The sequence below is a fragment of the Cephus cinctus genome, unplaced genomic scaffold, assembly GCF_000341935.2.
Source record: "Cephus cinctus unplaced genomic scaffold, Ccin1 Ccin1_scaffold0629, whole genome shotgun sequence".
NCBI classification, from domain to species: domain Eukaryota; kingdom Metazoa; phylum Arthropoda; class Insecta; order Hymenoptera; family Cephidae; genus Cephus; species Cephus cinctus.
The window spans coordinates 282,571-309,277 of NW_014333270.1; the positions used below are offsets into that span (position 1 = coordinate 282,571).

Genomic DNA, 26,707 nt, shown 5'->3' on the forward strand with positions numbered 1-26,707 from the left:
CTCCCATTACTTTCTATCCTTATATTCCTCTTCGTTGGTCCACTCTTTTCTCTTCACTGCTTTCCTATCCCACCTAGGGCATTGCGTGAGTGCGCGCAGAAGAGAAATGCGAAAGCTAAGAAAACGAGTAAAGATATATCGCCTGGAGCCTGATCGTATGGAGAAGATGGAAGGGCACTGGGACGTTTTGGCAGTGGGACTATTTTCCATGAGCAGGAAGCAGTAGAGGTAAAGTAGTACTTAGGTTAGAAAAGGCTTTGGTCTCGGTGTCAATGGCTTTGTCAATAAAGTGTTATGAATTGCTACGGAGAAGAAGACAATATCTTACATTGTTTTTCGCTGATTCGGAGAGGCGGGCAGACAATAGGAAATAAGGAGAAAGATGAACGCGGAGAAATGAAAGTGAAGGAAAAAGTAAGGCAAGAAAGGGAGCTACTCTACAAGAAGAAATGGGAAAAGTCCACGAAGAAAAATATTTATGTAGGATGCAAGAGGGATGCTTATTGTACGAGTACAGTTGGCGAATCGACTTGACTCTTGTATTAGCATGTTAGCTGACTTCCACGGTTCTCGCAGTTCTCGAAGACGCTGAGAAGTATTATAATTACATGGAGTCCCTAACAGATCCTTCCTTGAGACAACAGTAATAAAGCGCGCGTACCGTTGCGAGTAGCTACATCGCTTACCTGTCCCTACGGCGAGTCGCTCCGGAGCTCTAGGTACCTCGAGGATCATTATATTTTCCAAACATCTGCGAGAGCTCCACCGGATACCTCGTGTATGCACGCAATTAAATGTCTACACGCTATTTCGTGAGAGCCGCTTATTAAAATGAAGAAAAAAATGAAGAAAGCTCTACAGCAATATTGTTTTATATTTGAAATCAATATTTCTCCGTATCCCAGATAATTCGATCGTGATAAAGCCTGGGACTGGATTGGCAGGTTCTAGGGTTCTCGGTTTCTCGGGATGACGCTAATTAGACGGGTGAACGCCCGGACACGTTGAGTGGACGCTGCCGTGGTGGCGCTGCCTACGGTACAGGAAAAATAATCGAGAACACTCGGTCAATCAATCCCCCGAAGGATTCTATTGCCGGCACTCTGTCACTGGCTCACCGGCGTCCTGTGCGTGACGTTTAATGGCTCGCGCATCGGTAATGGCCCTAGAGAGCGAAACCAGTACAGAGAGCGTGAGAGACTCTCCGAGACAGAAATGCTATTGTCCGAGTAGGCTTTGTCAAATTCTCCGATTGGTTCGCCGCTATATGCATGGGGTAGTACAGTAGGTACACGCAAACTAGCGCCGACGGCATTCTGGACAATGGAGTCTCGTGGAATCTGAACTGGGTACTCGAATGACTCCAGAGGTCGTCCCGGGACGCTCGAGGGATGTTCGGATTGATCGGCGCATCGTGCGAGGCTGTAGGCGGGTGCGTACGTGGCAGCAGAGTCGAGAGTCACGTGACAGGCGTCAAAGAGTCAGAGGCAGATCCTCCAGCTGACAGGCTCGAGATCCAGGGCTGCCATTACAGGATGCTGCTTTTCCCGATTGCCGGGAGTGAGGAACTATCAGAATTCTAGGAGTGGAGCTTCCCGACTAATTTCTTGGGACAGGGGACAGCCGCGAGGGGGAGGGTGGGGCTGGGGGCGACTCCCACCGTCATTGCAAATTCCTTCTCATTTGCATTATTCTTTTCCTTGGACGACAATGGGTTTCTTAGGTTCAAAGCTCTTCCGAATATATTCCCTCTGCCGTCCTGCCTCCTTGCCGGGAGCCAAGTCGAAAAATTAAATTTGGAGGACCCGTCACGAATATCAAGCAGTCACGCTGCCTCTCCAAACTATCCTCCCTTAACCGTGGAACTGACTGGCCTGTGTCCTGCGTGATAACGAATCTGCTGGAAGCGAGTTCCGCAAGGGGGGACACGAATCCTTCCAGCTCCTGACAATATGGCCGGCAGGACCTTCCTGTCATGCCAAGATATAAGCAGGGGCTTTCATTCTCCGGGGAATCCTGGCCCACCCCTTCCAATGCTCCTTAGCTGTTTCTCGTATTTCCGCATAGCTACTTCTTTGAAATCCTGAATCCTGGACAGAATATATCTCGGAGAAGGAGCACATCGGCAACGGGACCGTCAGCAGGATGCCTACGATGCGACACGTACCGACGGGTAAACTTCATTTTCTTTGGGAAGTTTGCCACTTCATTTTTCCCTTCCTCGCTTGACCCTTTTCACGGCTCTTGTCACACTCCGCCACTCCAGTCTTCATCGTCCCTCGGGATTTATCTGCGAAGACGAGAATTCCACATCCTGATTCAGGGTAGAGTTTATTATTTGCCCGAGAGGACATGGTGCAACAGGTACTGTTACTTTCATTCCTCTGATATTTTTATCGACAAAAATATCTTCGGGATTAAAAGAATCGCTATTCCGAGCTCACACAGGTACCTTCCTATCGACGACCTATAACCCATAAAACCTTTAACCTAGCTATAATGTGCAACGTGTAACCTCTAACCTACAGCCTCTTATAATAATCTTTTATCGCCTCGATAATTCCGATATCGTTCTTGACCTTCGACCAAGATAGTTTTCTAATCAACTAAACCAAAAGAGACATTCCGAAACTTCATCGAGACTCAAAGTACCAAGTTGCCAAGTTGCCAAGTTGCCAAGTTGCAAGAGAACGTGGAACCGTCGTCATCGCTTACAGTTCCTTAAGTGGTACACCTAGGACTTGCTGCAGGTAGGACGAATGATTAATGTTTAATTCCCAATTAATGGCTAGGGTGCAAGAAGCAGATAGGGCAGAGGGCAGAGGGCAGAGGGTAGAGACTAGGAAGTAGGAAGTAGGAAGTAGGAAGTAGACGAGGACGACGTCGGTCTTGGAGGCACTCAGCAAGGAGTAACCCACTTAACCGATAATAGCTTCTGCCTTTGTAGCAACAGCAAACGCTCCGCCATTTACGCTATCGGACATACAGAAAGGTGTAACGCCTATGTACTCCAGCCTCTCATTCACTCGGGGCGTATCCTTCGACCTCACTCTCACAACACCCCCCTTCCGAATTCCTCTGCTCAGTCTCTTGGCAATGTACCTATCTAGCCCCACCTTATAAGCTACGTTTCACTTGAAGATCGCCTAGATACAGAGTATGTCGTCTGGCAAGTGGTACCAGTAATTAAGTGTCTTCGAAGATGCTGGTGCCGCACTTCCCTATCGCCGCGGTCAGAAAATTATTGACTCTCGACGATATCGTCAGCAGATCCTGAGAAAACCTTCACACGGCCTGTGCGGCTAGTATTTATTTAGAGGAGAGAAGACGTCATGCTTCTCATTTCACCAATTTATATTAAATCCTTAACCCCGTTAGGTCTCAAACTTACACAGTTGACGAGTAAATGTTCCTGACAATCTTCCATTTTTTCGGTATTCATAGATGCATTTTAATAAATGTTTGTTGTGAATTTGACCGAATCAAAATTTTTAAAAATCACTTTCGACCACAAAGTCAGCTCCTCAAGATGCGACTGCTAACTCTGCCTCCTTGCGTCGCTTGTAAAATATCTTTCCAAAGATTTAGGGAATACATGTGTAGTATTACCTGCGCGCGCGAGTAGAGACGGAAGTGAAGGAGCATTTTCTATGAGGAAAATGATTTAAGATATTTTATGATTCAAAGGATAAATCCTAGATGCCGAATTAATCCTCATGATATGATCGATGAGTGATAATTCCTGATCAATTGAGGTGGATTGCTGAAAATGGTAAAGGAAGCTGGATATCTTTCTGGCGTTGCTTTAAGGTACAACCGAGACGGTGGTTGTATCTCGAGAATCCTGATAATCGCCAGCTCGTCTTTTGGATTGGTATTATCTCGGATGAGGGATCGATCCTATCGGAGAATCTAAGATTGGGACTGATGGATAGGAAGAGAGAGGAAGCAATTGAGGGAGCATGTGTGTGCGTGTGTGAGAGAGAGAGAGAGAGAGAGAGAGAGAGAGAGAGAGAATCCTCAAGGTCGCAGGTTTGTAAGCCTTCGATGGCGATTAGTACGGATTGCTAAACACAATCACCTTTTTCCACTTTCCGTAAGAGATAGGGGTGCTATGCATTTGAGCAGAATTTTAAGATACAGAAGATGCACGAAAGACTTGTTGAGAGAGTGCAACGAGATCTCTTAGGTTTCTTTTTAGACAGCTTGGTCCGTCCATCATCCAAATTGAGTAATAAACCCTGGGCCAACGGGCGCTAAAGCACTTTAAAAGTTAATCTTGGTAGGCGTACAAGCCGCTCGTAACCCTCTACGATGCAACCCTCCCCCTCTTCTCCCTATTTATTCTTCTTTTCTCGATTTTTTATCCTTCTTTCTTGCTCCTCCAGTCTCCTCCGTTAATCTATCGTCCACAAGGATGTGGGCTAGCCTCCATTGGGTTTTTCCTGTTCTTTCACTAGCGCACCAGTACGCAGCTGTCTCCTCTTTAACATTCCTTATTTTATTCGTCAAACGTGGTGCCGTTCCAGAATACGTTCCAGAGCTTTTCGAGCGTAACCGTAGGATGCCCGATGTTCGTGAGATGGAACTACCCTCGAGAACGGTTCGGAGGAAAACTTGAGGAAGCGCAGATCGAAGGAAAATAAAAAAAGGATCGAGTATCATGAAGATAGGAAAGAAATCACACAGATTTTTCATGAAAACCACAAAGCATGCTAATTAATTTTATTTAGCATTTTTCTATCACACGTCACAGATCTATTGTTGTGCAATCTACTACAGGAAGAGACCCAATTTGAAATCTCTTTTGAAAGTCCTCGAGATGAAATTTAGCAGCAATCAGTCGGCAATGTCTCTCAAGGATTTTGGTCTATTCTGCTTGAACATGATACTTCGCACGATCCGGAATGGCAATCAGCTCCTGCGATTTCGCCTTCGGAATCTTCGTAATATTCGCGGGACCTCATAGTTTCTCTAGAGTCTCTTGGATTAAGCCAAGGCGAATGAGTATGTGCAAATATCTGGCTGCATACGGCCACGCTTACGAGACAATCGAAACGAGAGAGAGCGGCGGCGGGGCGGGAGGGGAAGATGCTAGCAATATACCGACGGATGAGAAGAGAATTTAGTCTTGACGTCTGCATCGTGCAGGAACTCTTCCACTTTGTCAGTTCATGTCCCGCGGAGAGGAAGAATTCAGGGAGGGAACGAGTGGTGGAAGGTGGGGAAGAGGAGAGGAAAAGGGAAAACGTGAAAGAGGGCCGATGACAGTGTGAATGGTACGAGAGGAGAGAGGAGAGAGGAGAGTGGCAGGGTGCTGAGAGAAGACACCGGCTGCCGGAGAGTTGAAGTTTATTAAGATTAAGGACTTCATTCGTAGTAATTTCAGGAGGGCTATAGCCCAGCCGGCTTAGCTACGGCTTCCCGAGGGTTGTACATTTAACTCGGGAGTCGAGACCATCCATGTCGACAGGATACGCGCTGCTCCCAGGCAACAGGAGAACCTGGACGCGGTAGCTGTGGGTAGCTGCCGGTAGCTGCGGGTAGCTGGTATCCTGGCGACCCACCCTCGCCACAGCCAACATCAACCCCCACAATCCAACGCCCATTGCTCGTGCCGACACCCGACACCTATCTCTACCCCCCATTGCCTTTATAATTATTGTACGAGGGCCAAGTTATTAAAACCAAGCTACGCCTTGTTTTTACGCTCTAAACTCTAGCGTGTTACTGCGGTAACTGTGTGCCACCCCAATATGACAGATAAGAGGGAAACAAGGCCATCACCAATTTTTCACTCCTGTAATAATTCCCGTTACACTCTCTAAGGGTTTTCGGGCCGAGAAAAAAAGGTAGTAAAAACGTTCAAAGAGCTCTTCAAAAATAAAAAAACAATTCAAGCATCTTTCAATCTATCGGTGTGGCGCAATTTTATGCGTATCGATATTGTAGCATGTATGTGTGCAAAGATTTTTCTGTCGTTTTGTTTTTTATTTGCGACATCAGCAAACGAAATATGCGCAATCAAAGGAGGTGGATAAAACATACAGAGGGGTATCGTTTGCCGCGAATTTGCTTTTGGTGGACAATTAATATCACTTAGGGTGACTTTGGAAACTTTGGTTTCTCCTAGTTACTAATATTTATTAGAAATTAATGGGTGGCTGTATGGTGGTTCACGTAGTTGGTTCTCCGGCTGGTTGGCTGGCTGGCTGGCTGGCTGGCTGGCCATTATGGGTCCGATTCTACTTATGAGTTAGTGCGCGTTCTCCGATAGTAATTATGATACACGAGATCTGCCTCGTTATGGGAGTTATCACTGCTCTAAAATCGTGCCAAGAGCCTTTTACATTTTTATCCCTTTTCCTTTATTATTTGCATGTCCCTTGTAGAGCTGCAGAACGTGCGACTCATTATTGCAAGCTGATTATCTGCGGGCTGTTGGCGACGCGGTGGACTCATTTTATTTTTATTGAGGAAGCAAGTCGAACAACCATTAAAAGACTAAAGGGGAAATAAATAGGAGATAATACTCTCTCTTCGAAGGAAAATTCAAGTCCATAACATCTGTGAGGTTTTGTAAAAATGCTTTATCACAAGAATTTTAACCCTCAGGGTACAGAATGAGTTAGCGTAACCTGAGCGAATTTTGAAAGTAGCGCCATTTTGGAAGGATACTGTTTATAATTTCAACTATAACTTTTTTTAATAAAAAATTATCACGAATCTAATAAAACCATCGTATTTCAGAGAAAATTTCCGATCGATTGAAAAACGAAATGTTTTAATTCAAGAATTACAGCCCAATCTACAGTCGATCAAAGTTGCCGTGTTAGGCTAACCCATGTCCGTACGGACCGTTAAATTTGTATAGTCCGTATCCTGAGGGTTAATTATTGAAACGTTAAGTCGTCTAAGGTAATTATTTTATGATGATACTCACAGACAATATTATATTAAATCTCCGACGAGAGCGATAAATCCCAGCACCAGTTCTTTTAAAAAATTATTTCGATTTTCCTTGAAATTCTTGTCGCAAGATACAAGTCGACTCGGTAAAGACTTGAACAACGACCGTAAAAATAAAAAAAAAAGCCAGGCTGCTTCTTCTTGTAGGAGCAACTTTTACAAAGCACGTACCTTTCACCTTTCGAATATCCCGTTATGTGCAGTGCGGCGCATATACTGTAGTGTACTATACTATGCTCCGTATAAGTATATATGTATACATACATATAGATGGAATACTGCGGCTAATCTAGATCCATGATTTAAGAAGATATTTCATTTTGTTTAGGTTTACTTTTTGTCGGTTCTCCCGCGGGGGCAGACATCTTTTTCGACGTGACGATTTTTTACGATTACGTATTACGTGACCGGATGAACGAGGTTGTATCGCAGGATGAGAAGGTTTCGCGCTCATCGCGAGCATCCTACTAATTAATTCGTCGAGTTCACATTTAGCACGTACCATGCTCATTCCCATTGCCATTTCCATTTCCATTCTCATGTTCAGGCCGCTCCCGATTCCCAAGAGAAGGTTTTCAGGTGCGCTACCCTCTCATCTCGTTGCCTCGCTTAATAAAAGGTAATAGGTAAAAAGGAAGTAAGAGGATACCCGGGATTATACTCGGATGGTTAACTGACACTAGAGTCGAGTTTCTATTGCAATCGGAATCAGAAGTCGAAGTGGAACTGGAAATAAGAGTCGTTCCATATTCACTTCTTTTGCTATTTTCTTCATTCTTTTTCCTTCTTCCTTCCTCCCTTCTTCTCTCAGGCTTCCTGATTTTCTGACGATCAACGTGTGCCCAGAGTTTCCATTCTTCTGAAACTCCTTATATTTGACTCGGTCTTTTGAAAAGTTTCCAACTTTTCGTAATAACTGTACCGATCTAATCCACTTAGAGCTTTGCTGGTTGGGAGCGCGGAGGGTGCACCGACGACGGGCGTCCCCTTAATGTGGCTTTTGTTATCTTCGCCAGGGATTTTCACGAAGCGTTCAGGGGGCCCGCGATGCCCCCTGGGAACGAATCCCAGCAGGATCGTCAGGAGTGAACTGGACTCCATGAACTTGCTACTTAGGGGCCACCCCTCGACTTCTGTGCTATCCCAATCCTTTAACCTACCTGCTAATCTGCCTGTGGTCTCGCACGTTCTTCTATTAGGCACGCTAAGATGCAGGGTTAGTCCTCTTTCAGCCGCCTTCCCATCGCCTCGATCGGTGAATTATGTAGTTATTCTGTTTCCACTGTCTTTGGTGAAATCTTCGTAGCCTTTAACCGACGATCTCAACTGCATGAGGACAGCTTATAAGTATTCCTGTGGTGTCTGCTTCCAAAGTTGATAAAGTTAATAGTAAGATGATCGCACGACAGGACTCTCAACGTTTTATTATCTCAGGAATATCAATCGGCAAGAGACGCAGCGACTTCCGCTGTAGCTATAGGAGTGTCATAGACTCACAGACTCACAGACTCACAGACTCACAGTACTCACAGTAAAGGGAATTTGACTAGGCTGCTGTAATCGTTCTGCTTGGACTATATGAAGGGAGAGTGGAGAAGTGAGAGAGCGTACTGCAAAGGTATCTGGCAAGTCTTGCCCCCGTAATTGGGCGTCTTTTTCTCTTCGGTCTTCAGTGCCAGTAATAAGGGAGGCGACAGCGAGTCTCGCATTGTCAGTGAAGTAGAGGAGCAAAGGTGAAGGGGTGAAGGGGTAAAGGGCCCAGCAGTGGAGCGAGGAGTGAAGAAAAGTGAGGCGTCGTAATAAAGGGACAAGTCTATCCTGATGCGGTTGAAGCTTTCAAAGTGGCGTAAAGGAGCCCCGAAGCGGAGTCAAAGTTTAAAGCCACCACGTCTTTTCTACTTTTTTCTACTTGTCTCTTTATTGTCCGTCGTACTTCTTATTTCTCATTTACCCTTCCACAAGTTTCCTTCGTACTTGCAGCAATTGTTTCTCTCACAATGGCCCTTGACTCTTCTATTAATATCGACTTTTCAGCTGCACCATTAGCTCATCGATACGGCATGTTATATTTCCTATGCAGAGGCTTCACCAGACCCAACGCATCGCGTGAAGTGGGTTCTACCGAAGGTATCAAATTGATAAAGCGACAAACTATATTATTTTCTTACCTTATTGCCTTAATGAGGTAATAACCTCATTACCTCATTATTATTGTTGGGTATTATTAGTTATTACAGAAGATATTTTTTCCGAAGCGTCGTTCCGCGCCATAACGGAGCACATTCTTATTGTTAGAGTGAAATAATAAGAGACGTCCGGAGTACACGGTTGCCGCGACGTCCCGCGACGTCCCGCGTTGTCGCAGGATGTGAGTCGGCGCCGTACTGGCACCTTTTTACGAGAACCTCAAAGCCCCAGCGGCCGGAGAGTTGATAACCTAGCAGCTTTAGACCGGCACCTAGCACCGCCTCTCTCCTTTGTATCTTCTCATCCTCTGGACTTCTAGAAGCTTCATTTCACTTCCTCCCAACCATCCGGGATTCTTGCCTACGTCTACTCGTGCGAAACGAGCGTGGATTTACTCGAAGATTGGATACACGTGGTTTATATCTTATCTACTCCTATCCGAGAAAACTACTGCACTACGGGGATAGTGCCATTGCTGCGCCTGAATAACGACATATTTGATTTATGAAGAAACGCGTTAAAATTTTTAGGTACGGGATAAATCCAAAACTGATCCGAGAGTGATGACCTTTCTTGTACAGTGAATGTGGCTTGAATCTTTGGTGCGTGAATGATGTGCGAATCTCCGTTCTCTTAATGTACAAAGAAGATCATACCCAGATCGGTCTTGGATCCTGAAAACTGAGGAAACTTGGATACTGAATTCAGAAAATGAAGTTCAGTAAGTAAGTTCAAGTAAACTGATCTATCAATAATTCATCCCGCGTCTTACAGTTATTACCCGAGACTGCTTGTACGTTCGGTCCTCCCTTAACTCACTATTTCTCTCCTTCATTCTCAGCTGCGTTTAACCTCACTTTTTTCCCTTACTCCATTACTTTTCGTGCATTCTCTTTGCACGCAGTTCTATTCGTCGAAGTCGTTACAGGAGCTTTTCGATTTTATCTGAATGGATTGAAGCTTCTGGATGAGCGTGAAGTGACTTCCTTCGCCCGTAGGGGTAATTGTATTGTATAGGGACATGGGAGACGCGGGCAAAGATATTTTTGGCTATAACTACCTCGTATTTGACTTAAGTCTCGATGTCAATATCACATTCGCGAAGAAAGGTTGTAATTTGTACTATTCAATTTTTGCCGTGTAGAAGTGCAGAGGAAAGTGTATTGGATAATGGTACTTTACTAGTAGAAAGTTTATTCCAAAAGTCCAGAGTCCGTCTAGGGTTCCACTGTTCCATGAAGTACGAACACCATGGATCTCCGATTTTCAGAATAAAATTTCTATTAGGGTCGTAGAGGTTACGTGCATCTGCTGGGTCGGTGCTCCCTTATCGATCGAATGAAGCGGTGATGACTATAGATAAGTGTTTACATGTAGCAATTACGCATGCATGTATATAGTTATGTTATATAATCGGGAGGTGAGTGTCAATTGGATACGGAGAAGACTTCATAATTTGTATTAGTCGAAAGGAGAGTAAATTAAACGCTAGCAGCTATAGGTATAGCATTGGAGCTCCAATGCAAATAGAAGTTTGGCTAAAGATGTACGTCACAATGCGTCAAGGCTAGCAATCCGTTGGCAGGTTAAATAATTCGCAAACCGTGGCCACAACCCCTTCCCTTCTCGAAGAATCTCGTAACAGTCAATTTACGCGTGATAAAAGCGTGGCTATGTATGTACCGGATGTGACGGTGGTGCAGCTGCTCCTGCTGGAGGTTATGGAAGCGATGCTGGAGGCAGATTGCCTTCTGTCAGGATCGATTCTCCCCGGTACAACCCCCGACGCGTTTCACGTTATTTTTTAATGCCAGACTGTATAGCGATTGGGAAATTCGGCGGATCGAGGCATGCTGGGAAATTGCGAGCAGTCCTACTGCCATTTTCGCAACGTCAATCAAAATTCGGTATCCCGGAAAAGAATGAATGCGCAATTCGATAAATAGGGAACGAGAGGACCGACTTATTAGGGCAAATCAAAGTTGCACAATATAGAGAGAAAGACTGCATTTCAATTGTTGTTCGTGTGGCCTTTTCTCTCGTTGTCCCACATATCTCCATAGGTTTCTGCATGGCGTTCGCATGTAGCCCATCCTTCCTTTATCTTCGTGTTTCTACCTTCGTATCTCACACCTCGCATCTTAGCGGTTGACGCTCTCGAGGGATTACGTGATCTCGGATTCAGGGAAGAAGGAAGCGAGCGCGCGTCTCCTCTTAATGTTACGTTTCAAACAAAAGGAGGATGTAGTCAATATTTGCATGCCGCAGGGTGGCTCTGAGGGCCCTCTTCTCAAAGGAGAGACGTCAACTCCGTCCGCGGCGAACCACTTCTCTCCGCGTGGAGGACGCACACGAGGGTGCAGTCGAGAGGGTGCGCGCCTTTGAGGGCACTTCTTTTCTCAAAGCCGCAGAGTTGCATCTCGTAAGATTCGTCGATCGACGACGGTCTTAGGCTGATTTTCTGATGACGCTGCACGAGATAATTATTTCTTCTTGGAATTACTTGCCAGTGAGAGCTCCGTCGATTTCGCTCTTCGCCATCTTCTTGGTTGAAGATCCTTTTGGGCCATTTTTAAGTGAATGCAAAATTTCTTCAAAGTTTCGGATTCTGCCGAAACGCAGAAAGTGCGGCGATCCGCTGGCAATGTTGAAGGAACGATGATAAAGGTGATGGAATCTATTTTTGTGTGAAGTTGGTCAAACTGGGGGATCACAAATAAAATTCCCTGGAAAGCGAAGAAGTATAAGACGCGAGAAAAAAATGAGGTAGATTGTCAGAGGAATATGAGATTTAGTGGATGTATTTCTTTCGTAAATTGTCAAAGTTGTAGGATTGGTGTGAGCGAAAGTCGGCTGGGTAAATCCCAGTTTCCGGAATAGGGCTCGTGCATCATCCCTTATCCCTTATTAAGTTGATCCGCGGGGAGCTATAGAATTATCTAGGGTGCTCCTTATGGGGATTCTACGAGGATCCTAGGAGAGACTGCGTTGTCCGAACGACCTAAAGTATCAAAGTAAAAAAGTATTAAATTTTTGTTTCAAGTACGAAAACAAAAATGCAAAAAAGAAAAGACGTAATAGAGGAAGGAATGCCAATAAAAAGAGTAAAGAGTAGAGGGGAGTTTCAAAGGAAGGAACTTATGGGAAAAAGGAACCTAGTCATTCAAATGAAAACACCATATTGGAGCAGTATACCATAAATAAGTACACCTAATACCTTTACTACATACAGCTACGTACGTGCCTAATCAGAAGACGAAGAAGAGTCTCAAAGTTCTTTTCGTGCGAAGAAGGAAAAGAAGCTGATTCCATCGGCAACACCTCATCACTTCCGGTTCAGTTAGCTGCCATTCCTGGATATCGGAGTAAGGGCTAAATTCTCCCGAGTACCGGAGGAGACTCTACTGAAAAGGATCTCTCCTCGGGAGTGCTTGCGATCGACTGGAAAGTGAAAGGAGAATGAATCGTACAGCGGCCACTTAGGCATATAGTCAGTCAGGACGAGAAGCGCGCGCGACTACTCAGGAAATCGGGAGCCACGTATCGGGGATTTGACACGTCCCACGGGATACTTGTTTCATGCAAATCCCATTCCCGAGTTCGACGCTTCCGTCTGGACAGCTGACCCCGATCTTCCCTGCTCCTCTTCGCCATTTCTATGCAGGACGTCGAGACTCCGCGCATCCCTCTTAGCTCTTTCTACTGCACCTGCTTTGGGCATTCTACCCCCTTCTCCGAGTCCGTGACTATGTGTACCTAAACCTAGAGCAGAGATATACGAATTCCCTGAAACTGCTTGAAATTCACACGGTGCACACTCCTCGGGCTCTGGCGCTCTGGCGCTCTGGCGCCCAGCGAAATTGAAAACTCGATTTTCCTCCTTGGACTGTCCTCCAGCTATCCTCCTTATCTTCGAGGGAATTCTCTGACTCTCTTATCGGGAAGCTGCATCATCGTCTTGCTGTCGCTATATCTTGTGCACCTTCGATTCTCTCGCGGCTCTGTGCGAATTTAAGCCGTAAGATCTGCTACGCCGATCGCTTCTCCCGAATTTCTTATAATAATAAATCAATTCAGTAAATTCCACCACTTTACGAATAGTTTAGCCAAAATTGAATCCTGCATACGAAGTTCTTACATTTTCGTTCTTCTCTTCCTTTTCAAATAAAATCGATTACAACTACACACCTAGGTATCTTTCGCGAAGCCCGGCGCAGGGTTACCAATAAGCCCCAGTTATTTTCCTTTCTTTAGGTTGCTCCCGCCGAGCTCCTTCTTCCACTGTGCTTGGTCTCATGGCGCGCTTCCTTCTTCTGTAGCGAATGAAACTCCTTTCCTAGCAAACTGACTGCGCGTATTGGTGGCTTTAATTCATATTACCACAATAACAATTATTTCTTCAGTATTCACGGATAAGAATCAATGCAGTAGCTTCCTTTCCTCCGTCCTCTCTAATTGGCCTTGCTGTACTCTGTGCATATTTCAGATTTTGTGTTTCAATAACATATTCCTCGCGACAAAGAACAGGTCCCTGTGGCAAACAATTATGAAACTTCAAAATTTGGGTGGTGCATAAACGTTAATTAAGGCCCGTTTGTAATTTCTCTCGCATTTGCGTGGCAGAGTAGTGGCAGTGGCACTATCGGTAAGGCAGGATACCGACTAGGCTGCCTGAATCTTAACAATAGGCAATCACGTGACCTCGGGGGGTCAGCTAAAACGGAAATCTCCCTGAGGTCTCGTGAAAACGTCGCTCAATTACGATCAGCTGCCAAACTATGTTTATGTAGCTACATTCTATACAGTATACACATTCTATACTCTCGGAGAAACATGTCGAGTGTTTCGATGGGAAACGAACAAGTTTCATCAATTCACTTGACCGCAGCCAGAGAAACGGATGGTCGCTCCCGTGAAAATTGAAGGCTTCTACTGGGTCTCTAGCGCCGCGTATCGCTACATGGCAAGGGTTACATTCTCCTTAATTAAGGCACGTTCATAACCACCTTCCTATTCGGGACTGAGCCAACCAGGCAATGTCACATTAATACGCCGCCATGTAACGCACCATTTTCCAGGAGACGCTTTCGTTTACCGAGAGATATTTCAGAAATGGTCTGCAATTACGAGGAGATTGTCCTACTCCTCAATTCTCGGCTGGTCCTTAAAAAATGTGTCTTTCTCCAGTGCCATTATCCAAATATCCAAGGAGCCCCATCCAAATGTTATAATCCCATATTAAGAGAAAGCGCTTTAAAAAATCTTCTAAATTGAGCCAATCTCCTCGAAGCTAGGAGGCAGTATAGGAAAACCGACGTGTGGTTTCACTACAAGACAGCATCCGACAAGTTGGCAGCAGCAGCCACCAGGATAACTTAAGATGACAGAGTTTGAACCCTGGGATGTCTGGAGCTTAGCGAACTAAAGTAAACTATCGCTGCTGCTTACCCGTCTTGAAATTCAAGGTAAATACGAGAAGGTAGGTAGAGGAGACAAAGCAGCCTCCGCCACTGGGAAATCGGCAACTGGGGCCACCAGGAGTCGACTGGGGGGCCAGAGGTGGGACTGTTCCTTGAATCATGAGCCAAGTCTCAAGCTAAACCCACTTCATTTTATAAGTTCGCCATCCTATGACATGTACACGCATGCGTGCACGCACGCACGCACACAATCACGATCCACGTTTTATACCGGCTGCCTGTTTTCGGGAAGCTGCATCTTTCATGCTCTCGGGTAACCTCGGCCGTAACGTAACGTTATCGGTATCGTGAAGGGTCGGCAACAGGGAAAGCTTTTATGAAAAGTATTTTCATTATGCCTTTCAGGGTGGGTGGCTCAGATATGAGTTTTCGTTATTTCGTTTCCTGCATTACTTGATCAATTTTTATGTATCTTGGTCTCCCGGAGGTTTTCGATGACGCTCTTTTGGAATTTCATGCCAAAAGCCTAAAATTCAAAATGGCAGATTTAACATGGAGGTCGGAAAAATGATCTACGTCAAAAGTCGTTGGATTTTCATGAAATTTTTTTTTTAAAGCTTCCTACGATATTTTATTCAGATCAGAAGTTGAATCAAAATGATCATAATGATAATATTGCACTGACAATTATAGTAACGCAGTAAAAGAAAAGAATCGAGTCTAGAATGAAAATCAGTGACCTAAAAATCCCCTATGAAATACCTTCTGTGCAAATTGTACCACTTTCTGGAATTTTTATCTAGTACGTTGAATTCATGGATATGAACTTTTTAATTTTGAGGTCGGAATCGACATGAGTGATCCTGTGAATCTTAAGGTATCATGGTTCTGAAAATTTATTTTCTATAACTACCCCCCCCCCTTCCGCCCCGAAAGGGTTAAGGAATCGGTTTTCCAGCTTGACTGTCAATGATTAAAATAATATACGAAACGTAATGTGCGTCTTGATTTTTTAATTTTTTGTTTGTAATAATTTTCACGCGGATCTCGATTTTTTATAGCTGATCACCCGGGGCACACTTCTGCGACGTCTGCTGGTTGGTTCGTCAAACGTCAAAGTTCGAAAACTCATAAAGGCGAAAACGTTGTGCAGCATGTCGCGATGTCGCACAGGGTAGCTAAACCAGGCTTCCAAGTCGGGAGGAACTTTTCATAATTACGCGAGAGACAAGAGATTGACAGTGGTTGAGGGAGGAGAAGGGAGCGCACAGGAGCGCGAGGCTCGTACAGTTAAGGAATCCTATGGCCCTTCTTTATCCTTAGGTTGATCCCCATCGATGCGGACTTTAGCGATAAAATTTCCCGTGGGACCGCTCCCCGACTCGAAATCGGTTTCTCGCTAAATTTCTGTTTTTTTTTTGTTTTTTTTTTTCGACTTTCTTCTCTCCCATGGATACAAGTTACGGTGACACGCGAAGACTTATAGCTCGTGGCTCATCTGCCTTTTCACATTCTCCACATTCTCCACATTTCCCCTGCCTCCTCTTCTGAAAAGTGACCAAAATAATTTCCGGGTGCGCGACTTTATGAAACTATGAAATTTCCCAGCACGGCCTTTCGACCTTTCACCTTCCTTCCTTGAATGGAAACGCGATCTTCATAAAGCGAGGCTGAGTTTCCTGTGGTACGGCCAATTTTACTGGGCAAGTTTTAACTGCTACTTTATGGGACTCTGGCACACTGGCTATCGTTCAGCCATTGACATGATTCAAAAGGACCCGACGTCGCTCGAAATAGATTCCCCAGAGTCGTATAAACTCGATCGGAATAGCCTTTAATGCACGGAGAGAATTTTTCATTAAAAATGACCGTGAAAATCACGGTAATCACGGGACATTATGGTATTTCATAATAACATATTAGCTTTACTATACTTATGTTTAACAGCAACTCACGATAATATACTGTAAAGTAAGTATGACGCGTATCAGCTTTAACTGAAGTGTACGGTGAAAATTTTGAAACTTGAAAATATACAATAGTGTAAAACTATAGTTTTTGCCTTGTTCAATTTAAAAAATCATATAATTCACCCGAATTCTCTCGTGCGCTACATTCAATTTCATCGTTAAACGCATTACTTTTCATACCTTTGAAGTCAACTACGAAAAACATTGTAACTTTATAAATCTTTTTCAAATATATGCTTGGATCGTTACGCATTTAGTACGTACAAGCAATGGTAGCTAATATGTTGTTGAGAAATGGTATTAATTTAATAAATTGATGTTTAATTTATATTTAAAAGTATAATTCAGTTTAATAAATGTAGGTTTATCGAACGGTCTGAATATGGCTCCACCGTAGAGATCGAATGGATGAGCTAACTTCAACTGATGCAGTACTCCTAGACAACACTATACGTTTTACAATGGTGTGAAAATGTCAATCAGATTATTTATTTGTAGAACAATAGAAAATTTTACATTGAGTCAGGTAAATGTGATCGTGGAGAGCGCAGTAAAAATTGCAGAGGACAATGTTTAACGCGTGCAACGTAAAACTTACTTGTAGCTACGTAAAATATCGCGTTATGAACTTATGAGCAACGAGTAATGAAATGGTAACGATGCTTCACGATTACTGATTTCTACGGTAAATTTTATCGTGAATTTCATAGGAAAAATTAATGAAAAGTTCTTTCCGTGTGGAAACTAAGAAATAGTTTAAAGATTCGCTTATGTCTCTTTTCACGAAAGTTCCTCTTCCGGTTCTGGCAAAATTGTTAGGACGGTTATTCGGAGACTTTCCGTGTGGATGGAAAAGTGATAAGTAAATCTGAAGAACACGACTTAGTTATGTCGTTGCTTGATTGGAAATCCTGAGCGCGACTCGTAGCTGCACGTCGTAACAGTCGTTGCGTGAATAATGAATATCTTTTGGCCTACAAAGGAGCAGCGCGGGAAATTCAACGGCGTTCCGTACCCTTCTCTGTAAATAATGGAGGGAGTCTATCTTTCGGAATACCCTTGCAAATAACTCTAGCAAACAAGTCAGCGACGGTCCTGTCACTTGCGAGGGTATTCATACCATACCAAGTGATGCTGAGCAACGGCAAGCAACGGCAAGCAACGGCAAGCAACCCCAGACTGTGTTACGTCACGTTGCGGAGGGCCCAGGTATTACACTAATAATTCAGAGCCTCGTCAGGAACATATTTTGAACTTCCTAATTACTGTCTCAAGTTTTTACATAGTTTCGGCTGGTTCCGAGCTCCGGACTGTCTGCTGCTTCTCTGGTTCCTGGGGTACGCGCTACGTGTATCGTGCTCCGTGTCTCCTCCCGTGCCAGTATAGTCTCATCAATCATCAGACAATGGGAACCGGCAAAAAACGGCCCTTTCTCAAGGTTTCGCGGGTCCGACAATCGAAAGTTCACCCTTTGTTGCGTCGCATCGTTAGACAATGTGTCCGCAAAAATGAAGCTGCTCAGTTTGCCAGGGTTTAGCTAAGAAAAAATGGGCTCTCCTATTGGTCGCCGTGCATGCGCCAGTGACTTTTCCCCACGTTTGCCTTCCCTTCTCATCCGTAAACCCTCAATAATTTTTATCGGAAAACTATGGCTCCCAATATCCGGGTAATTTAAGCGATTTTACAGCCGATAAGAAAATTCTACCGGGCGGCGTATAACTTGCTTAAACGAAATACGTACCGACAATATTTTTCGACTTTCCTACTTGACTCGCCCTTTCTTTCGGTCTATTTCACTTTTCACAGAGACTAAACGAGCTCGAACGTCTACTCGTATACATATATATACATATATATGGTACACGTAGCATAGTACATGGTGATGCTTAAGCCCGAATAATAGACTATCGATTCCTCTCGCAGGACGGCAGGAGGGTTAGGCGGATGGGAACTACGTAACCATGGCGGCTGCTCGCTCGTCTCGCGCGTTTATTTACTGGAAAATTAACCGGAAGTCTATGCCCCTGGCGGTAGATTAGAAGACGAGGCTTCCGGCGGCAAAGCAGCGCGAATCGTCGGAGCAAGAGTCAGAAGGCCGCTACTTCGTCTTCTCGACTTTTCCACATTCTTTTTCCCTCTCACCCCTTTACAAGGAAGCAAACGGAAAAGCACATCGTCCCAGTTCAGCTTCGAGACATTCGACGTTCTTCCTCCTATCCTTCGCTACACCCACTCGCCCCTTGACAGACCAAAGAAATTCCTCACCCCTTTCCTCGCCACCAGCAGATTCTCATTTCAACATTGGAATAATTTGCTCCGCTCCCTCTCCCTCTCCCTCTCCCTCTCCCTCTCTCTCTCTCTCTCTCTCTCTCTCTCTCTCTCTCTCTCTCTTTCACTCCTCCCGTCAGCGTAACAACCATCAGCTATTCCTCGCAATCGTGTGATCGCCTCAGGAAGTTTAAATTGACGAAACCGCATTAGAAAGGAGCTCCGTTGCTGTTCCAGTGGGCTGCGGCCTAAAGGCTGCTTCGGCGATTTCCATCGGGAACATCGATCCTTATATAGGAGTCTGAGAATGAAGAAAAGCCGCAAGACGGACGCATGAGGGAGGGAGGGTGGTAGAGGGGGGAGAGAAGGGAGGAGAATGAGTGGAAGGATTTTGGACATTTGAGACGAAGGTTGCACAGTATCCTGGTCTTCTTTATCCAATAAGGAAATTGAATCTCTCCTCCAACCGGATGTTTACGAAATTCAAGATAAGCTGAAGTTTCCCCTTTTTAGTTGGCAGGTAAGGAAAGCTCTTGGAAAAAGTCATGAAAGTTCCTCTCGAATACATTTTTCTTCTGCTGTCCTGCAAGATTCGGCCGAATCAGTTGTTCAGTTGTTCCAAGGGAAGGACGGGAAGGCAAGAGAGAAAGATGCTGCAAACATTTCGATCAGCGTTCGCGTCCTACCTCATTACATAATTATCAGCAGCACAGCAGAGTACACAGAGTACACAGAGAGACTACGCACATATGCTGCACAAGTAACGTTCAATGTCGATTCATATCCATCGCTGGGAGCGACTTACCTAATGTATTATATTCACGCTTCTATGACCAAGCAGAAAAACTGAGATTGGTTTCATCACTTCATATAAGACCAGAGATATCACTCGATACACTGTAACGTTCTACTCTAGTACCCCCTATATGGACTTTTACGTTCACTCGATATCTCGACAGGTTCGCCTTTACCAGAGATGCCAATCATGGCTGCATCTTATTCAGCGAGAAGACACAGGAGGAGGAGGAACAAGAAAATAGTCTAGCGCCGCTCTAGGATTTTGGAATTCCGGCAATTAAAGTTCCGCTGGACGAAACTTTTTTAACGAATTATATGAGGGAACTGACATACTCTGGATGGGTCTACTAAAATTCGCATTGAAATTAAAAAGTCAGCCGCTTTGTCGGTAGGAAATTGGCAACTCGATACTCCAAACTGCTCGGTTGATTATCGGCCGTGAATTGAATTAAATTGGAGAAAGGGGATGTTTGGAATTAATCGACTACCGATTAACCCAGAATTAAGTCCAATCCATCGAGCTTTCTCGATTAATCGTTTGCGACTCGCCGTAGAACGTGTGCGTTCTAACAAATATACGGCAGCGGCGCTGCCGTCGCCGCCGCGGCTGTGCCCTCACGGTTTTGTTACGCCCCTGGGCACGATAATTTAGCAGAAAAAAGGCCAAATATTTTTCCAGTCTGCATTAATTCTCAGCCTGTCCGGGACTTTGCGGTATATCTGTATAACATATACTACGCACACATATGTAATGCACCCATAACGTATACTATATCCTATACTCTATTCCGAACTATACACAAAATACAGGCACACCAGCGCGACTATATTACCTTATCATTTAAACAGGAATCTCAATAATAGGATCGATACTTTAGCCAGGGAATATCCCTCGAACCGAAGCTTTTTCCTTATATTGAAAATCAGAATTAAACGACCTCTCGAGTCTTTCAATTCAATTCCCATTTTTACTTCGGCTGGTACCTTCAATTTTCGATGTACCCTGTCGCGTGTTTAAATCTTCCCCTACGAAATTACTCGACATTCGAGAAAGGTATATTAGTATCGATATATAAAATATACAAAGATTCGGAGAAATTTTAATTCTAAATTAGGAATTCAATGCGTACTAACAATAGAGATTCGTAGCCAACTGTAGGTTTGTCTTTTTATTTTTTTTTATATTCGATCATCCGTTATAACCTAGAAAACTCAAGTAGAGCATATTCATGGAATTTTGAAATGGCAAGGCTTATAGATCTATTAGAATAAAAGGACTTTTTAGTCGAGCATTGTCAATCCTAGTTCAATGAAAACTTAATACTTCATTTAACTGACTATCCGTGGGATGCGTTCAGAAATCTTACTCGGGGTAATTCGAGTACGTTGCGTCTCTTTTTATTATCGTCATTATAAAGAGAATAGACTGATACTAGAATTGACTCTGGAAAGGTTTCTGAACGTACCTCCGAAGCGAGTTTGGTTTTAGTAAATGACTCCAAAAGCAAAAATTCAAATTGCGCGAGTTGCTCTCTCCCTCTCTCTCCCTCTCTCTCCCTCTCTCCCCCATGACGATGGTATGTCTAGTGCTCAACGTAGCGTTCAGTACTAATAAGCCGAGTGAAGCCGAGTGAAGCCGAGCGACAGGGTCGCAGGATCAACCCCGTATCGGAGCCGATTCTCTCTGCGAGTAGCATCGCGCAGTGACTTCGGTTTCCATAAAATCCGCCAAGCTGTTCAGGGAGGCGCCGTTTCGGACGTGCGTTTGGCTCTCGACCGAGTTACGCAGCTTTTCTCTCCTCGCAATTCCTTCCTTGTTCTTGTTTCAATCGAGGCACGTGGCGCAGGCTGCAATTCTTTTCGGATTATAACGTGGATGGCGGCGATGGAAGAGACAATGGCAGTGATAGGGGTACCACGCTTGCAACAATGCTCGTTTTCATCCAATTCTAATAATAGAATTGAACGTTCTGAATGTACGTGCCAACAATGGTTATCCGTATAATCCTCGCCGAGCGAATCGTTTGCTATTTCCGCCGACACCTGCGCACGTGCGGGAACGCGTGAATATAATTAGAAAAAGTTAAATAGTGCATATCCCGTGCAATTCCGTTCGGCGCAGAAACTTATTCACGTAACATGATGGACCACCAAGTTCAGGGGGAAACTGGGATGTTTTGAAAATTCAACTATTACGGAATTTCAAAGTAGACTTACGAAACTATATGAAAAACCTTTTATATTACGCCCATAATGTCTTATTGGATTATAAGAACGTGATATGCTAATGCGCTATCACGTACGAACCAATGCGATTGTCATACATAGAAACAATTCACTACTACCGAAATGCCGAAATGCCGAAATGCCGAAATGCCGAAATGCCGAAATGCCGAAATGCACGAAAGGCAAAGTGAGAAGAATTCATAATGGCAGCAGTCGCGGGGTGTTACTGGTTACTGGGAGGATAGACGCGTACATGCTAATCGTTAATTCTGCAGCGCACTGTCCTCTTTGGAGAACGGGATGGGCGTCGCGACGACACTACTGGCTCCCACGGACGAGTGGCTACCTCGTTTCGCAATGTAAATTGAAAAAGCAGCCCCATTATAAATAATTTAAATGCATTGCTTTCGAAGAAACGAGAAATATGGCAAACGGGAAGGTTAACGTTCGCCAGCAATGGAGTGGGCAGTAGTTTTCCAACTGGCTGGCTAGAATTCACGACCCCGATGCACTTTGTTACCCTTTTTTCAAAGTCCCCCAATTCTCTTTCTCCTCTTCGTTCATTTTTATGCTTTCTAGGGACATCGGGTTCAGGTAGCGTTAATCGTGCTTGGCACGAGCCCTTTCGAATTCACGTGGCTCCTCTTGGAAATTCAGTTGAATTAGGAGAGAGTCAAGCAGAGCAGAGAGGAAACAAGAAGGGGCGGAAGTCGAAAGGAGAGCCTCGAGAAGGAAGGTACGAAATGTTGAATCGCAGGATCGATTCGAAGGAGATTCATCGATCGATGGTAAAGCTGCGTGGGCGATTCGATAATTTCTTATCGAGGCTGCCGATTACCGAGAAAAGGACTCTTTAGAAAGTTTCCTAATCATCTAAACGTTTATCAGTTTATATCCCGGTGTCACTGTAAGGGGTTAAGGGCGCAGCTATCAATTTTGTTAGTCTATGCGAAGTCATTCTTTGGGGCTATTTCCTGTCAGATACTCATAGTGGGAATAATGACGATAACGATAGCAGCGTTAGTACTAATAGTATTTGTAACAGAGGGGATGATGATGGAAGCCTGCCCAGTCTAAAGGAGAAAGGAAAAAAGAGAAAGGCGCATGTTTATTTTTTGCCCAGTCACGCAAACGGCTACTCCCCCTTATATTATGCACGCGCCGTATGCACAATAGTTACTATTAGAATCGGATTCAAGCGCATTGTCCTTCCCCTCCTCCCTGACGCCCTCTTGGCCCTAAACACGTCAGCGCGCTAAGGCAATCTAGGTCCTGAGTCTCATGAGTCGCAACCGAAGGCCTTTTGGCGATTTCAGCGATAGTCCGTTCCACAGACTCCGGTCCAGCAACAATACCAATAAGCTCTAAATACTGGTAGATGTCTTCGGTAAGCAAGTATTTTCCATAGTTTAGCTTCCGCATTAATAATTCAACTTGAGAGGCGTATTTTCAATTTGACGGGCTTTTCCTAAGAATCCTTAATCCCTTAGCGTGGAAATATAGTTGACGGTCGACCCACAGCCCCCTGAAGTCACATCTTCAGGCTCTTTCCACCAATTGTTACTCTACTCTGTTTTTCTCATCCCGCCACAGCCCGCTTCAAGGGGTGCGACATCCCTTCTTCGGCTCTTTTTCGCGTCTAGTGCCAGACGAGAGGGAGAAGCGGAATCCGCGAGAAGAGTCTGCTAGTTCGGGCATCGAGAGCAGGATTACTCCCACGGAGCCTAATCAGCCAGATTGCCTGCAATTTACCGCCCTTATCTTCACCCAGGAACCACCACCACCCTCCGTGTCTGTGTTTCCCCCTCTTCGTCGCCCCTCTCAACTAAAGGGGTGCATCCCCCCTTCTGACAACTCTATCCCGAGAGTCCAGGAGAGGAAGCAGGATGAGCGCCCATGGGCCATGTCCTTTCATTTCCTTTCACTTTCTTCTCTTTCTTTCCCGTCTTCTCTGTAGAGAAGATCTGTGTCTAACGTCCATCGCATCCAACGTTACTTCCCCCCGCTTGCCTCTCTTATCCTTTTTGAATCTCTGGAAAGGGTTCCTCGAGAGTGTCCTTGGCCGCGGAATCCGTGACCGGAGACCCCGGAGTTAAATTACTGTTCACTCCGAGACAGAGCGGGAGAGAAGTAGAAGGATCAAAGAAGATCGAGGGTAGCGCTTTCTTTTTCTTACTGGATCCGCTTCTATTATACCGCTTACGTACTGTATCTATATCTGTGTGTTATTATTAAGCGCCTCGGATGTACATTCCTCTACTACATTGGAACGTCACGGAGACTCATTTGATCCTTTTAAAGAGATATTTCAATTTACCTGCAGCTTCTTGCACTAAAGGCATTAAGTGGGAACGCAAAGAGAACAAATTAGTTTAAACCATGCGCGGCGATAGAATGCAGCTTGATAAGAATATCAGCTATGGTAGCCTAAATTAAATTAATACGAAATTCAAATTTGATAGATAACGCCCGAGTAGGTGCTGTATAAAGTTTGACTGAGCTATAGGACGACATTGCACCCCGTAACTTAACTTTTTACTGAAAAGTTCGAGGGACAGATTGAATTAAAAGGAAATAAATAATTAGGGCGCGATTAAAACAAGTACCGATCCTTCTGGCCGATACTCGCGAAACGTAACAACATGTATATGTGCGCATGCGCACGTATACCAGTGAAAGGACAGATGGTTGGGCCGTGTCATCAGTTCCACCCACGCTCAGGAAACTCTTTTACACTACGAGTAAAAAGTCCTGAGAAGACTTGTGGACGATCTTCAAAGATGGAACTGACGTCGCAGCTTCTAAATAGCTACAGAATTGTAAATTGTTAGATGCAACACTCACCGGCGTTATTACTCACGAAATTTAGATCCTTACCTGAAACAGAGAAACATAATAAGTGTTATTGAGTCGTTCGATCAGTGCGTTATCTTGTTATCTAGCTATTGTCAGTATAGACTCTCTTCTTCAAAGTTCTTTGCTTCTCGAGAGCGTGCAAGCTCGCGATGGCGCACCTTGCTTGGATTGCTCGTACGCGAAATATATTAAAGTCCCTGGTTTTATTCATGCGCTACGCGAAGGACTTTGAACGGGAAGCAACACACAGGACTACTCGAGCGAGCTGGCGTTACGTTTATGGCGGTCTGGCCGGACCGACTAGGGATACTGAAAGGATAAATGGTGAGATTTGCCATGCGTCCGGAACATCCTGAAGGAAGGGTGACTCGGCCTCTTGAACGGAGCATCGTCCTGGTGATCCTCTATACTTTCTTACGGACTTGCGTACCGTCGACCTTACGCGATCCATTCCTATGTCCCTGTCGTCCGATTCTACTCTCTGAATAACCTTTTTCTCCATCTCCCACTCTCGCCTTTTACTTTTTCTTCCCTCAAGATAACACAAAGACATCTTTACTAGATGATACTTTATTCTATTTTTATTTTTATTTCTTTTTTTCCCTTCCTTCTGTCCTTTCACCTCGTTTTTTTCTCCCGCCTCTTGGTTTCCTGTTCGCATGACTCTTCCTTTTCATGTGATCTCCTACCGTAGGACTTACGGCTTTTTCCGATTTCCTTGGCAGGATCTCTTTTCCCTCAAATTCGTGATCCTTATGTTTTAGATTAGCGAGGCTTTGTTGCTGCACATGTAGAACACGAAAAGCCTGACTGAAAAGGAGGGACGTAACGATTCAGAGCCACGCTTGGGGCCAGCAGGACCCACGAACAGCTTATCTCTGGCCGTAGGGCTAATTGTCCGATTGGTTCGTAATAGTGAGGACATGTGGCTGTAGGAAGGCAAAGGAAATCGAAACGTGTCGAGAGAAGCGATTGATTAGGAACAGGAGCGCACTTTTGTGCTTGTCTTACATATTTCCAGGCGAAAGAGGCCGAATTTTATTATGGAACAAAAGAAAATTGGAGGAGGTAGAAATTGAAAACACGTACAGGCGGGAAGGGTAGAAGCGTAGTGAGTAAAATATCCGTTTGACTAAACGTGATTAGTGCCGACAATTTGTGATCGCGTGGTTAACAAGCTCTTTGTGCTTTTTGGACAGGTCGATCAGCAGGATCATGAAAACGGTGCTGGAAAAGCGATCCTGCGGAGAAGAAATTCTAATTTTTTGCGAGGAAACGCCTCGAGCTTTACGGACTGGGAAAGTCAATTGAGAGAAAATCCGGGGAAACGGATCAAGTTCTGCTCGGCAATTATAGTAAAAACCCTTTTAACAAACTGGCTTTGATCTTCCGAGTTTATCGGAGATTCACGAATTAAAGCTTGGCTTCCTTCGGTAACCAATATCATTGAGTTTTACAATACGAGTCAAGAGAAAAGCAGAAAAACAAATGAGAGGCGAACGAGAGAAAGAAGAAACCTTCATCGTGCAATTTTGACGAAGCACATGTTGCGCAATCGGCATTCGCCGTAGAGGAAGAAGGAAAGCGATAGAGAGAAGGAAAGTGAAAGAGCGAGGAAGTCGATGTTCACAAAGGCGTGCTGGCTCGACCGCAGGAGAGATGGGTGCATGGGTGCTCCGGGGGTGCATGCAGGACGAGAGGGTCGAGTGGGTAAGGGTGCACGAGTAAAGGGGAGGCTAGTGCGATGCCGAACGGTCGAAAGTGGTGGGAGCGGGAGGGGGCAGGAGGAGGCTCCGTGTGTAGAGTTTAGAGAGTGGAAACTCGTAAGAACGGAAAACTGAAAAATAGTTGGCACGGTTGCCATGGCCACTAAGTAGCTAAGTTGGGCCGACAGGACTGAGCGCCAACCACTGCCGACCATTGCCAAGCATTGCCAACCATTGGCAACCATTGGCAACCATTGCCAATCATCGGGAACCAGGGAAACCCGTTTCGATTTTATTATTATTCGGG

The 26,707-nt window shown here is 44.8% G+C and overlaps 2 protein-coding genes across 8 annotated transcripts in view; both read right to left on the reverse strand.

The window, feature by feature from the left end:
• LOC107269311 (agrin) overlaps positions 1-26,707 on the reverse strand; it is a 189,182-nt gene that overhangs the window by 84,036 nt on the left and 78,439 nt on the right. For 6 of the 7 annotated variants that reach the window (XM_015743018.2, XM_015743017.2, XM_015743012.2 and 3 more), the window contains one exon: positions 24,683-24,715. The exons of the other annotated variant lie outside the window; for it this stretch is intronic. In XM_015743018.2, coding sequence (XP_015598504.1) covers positions 24,683-24,715 — 33 coding nt within the window. The remainder of the gene's footprint in view (positions 1-24,682; positions 24,716-26,707) is intronic. 7 annotated transcript variants of the gene reach the window in all.
• The window catches only part of LOC112494576, a 146,790-nt gene that overhangs the window by 6,920 nt on the left and 113,163 nt on the right, over positions 1-26,707 (reverse strand). The window lies entirely within an intron of this gene.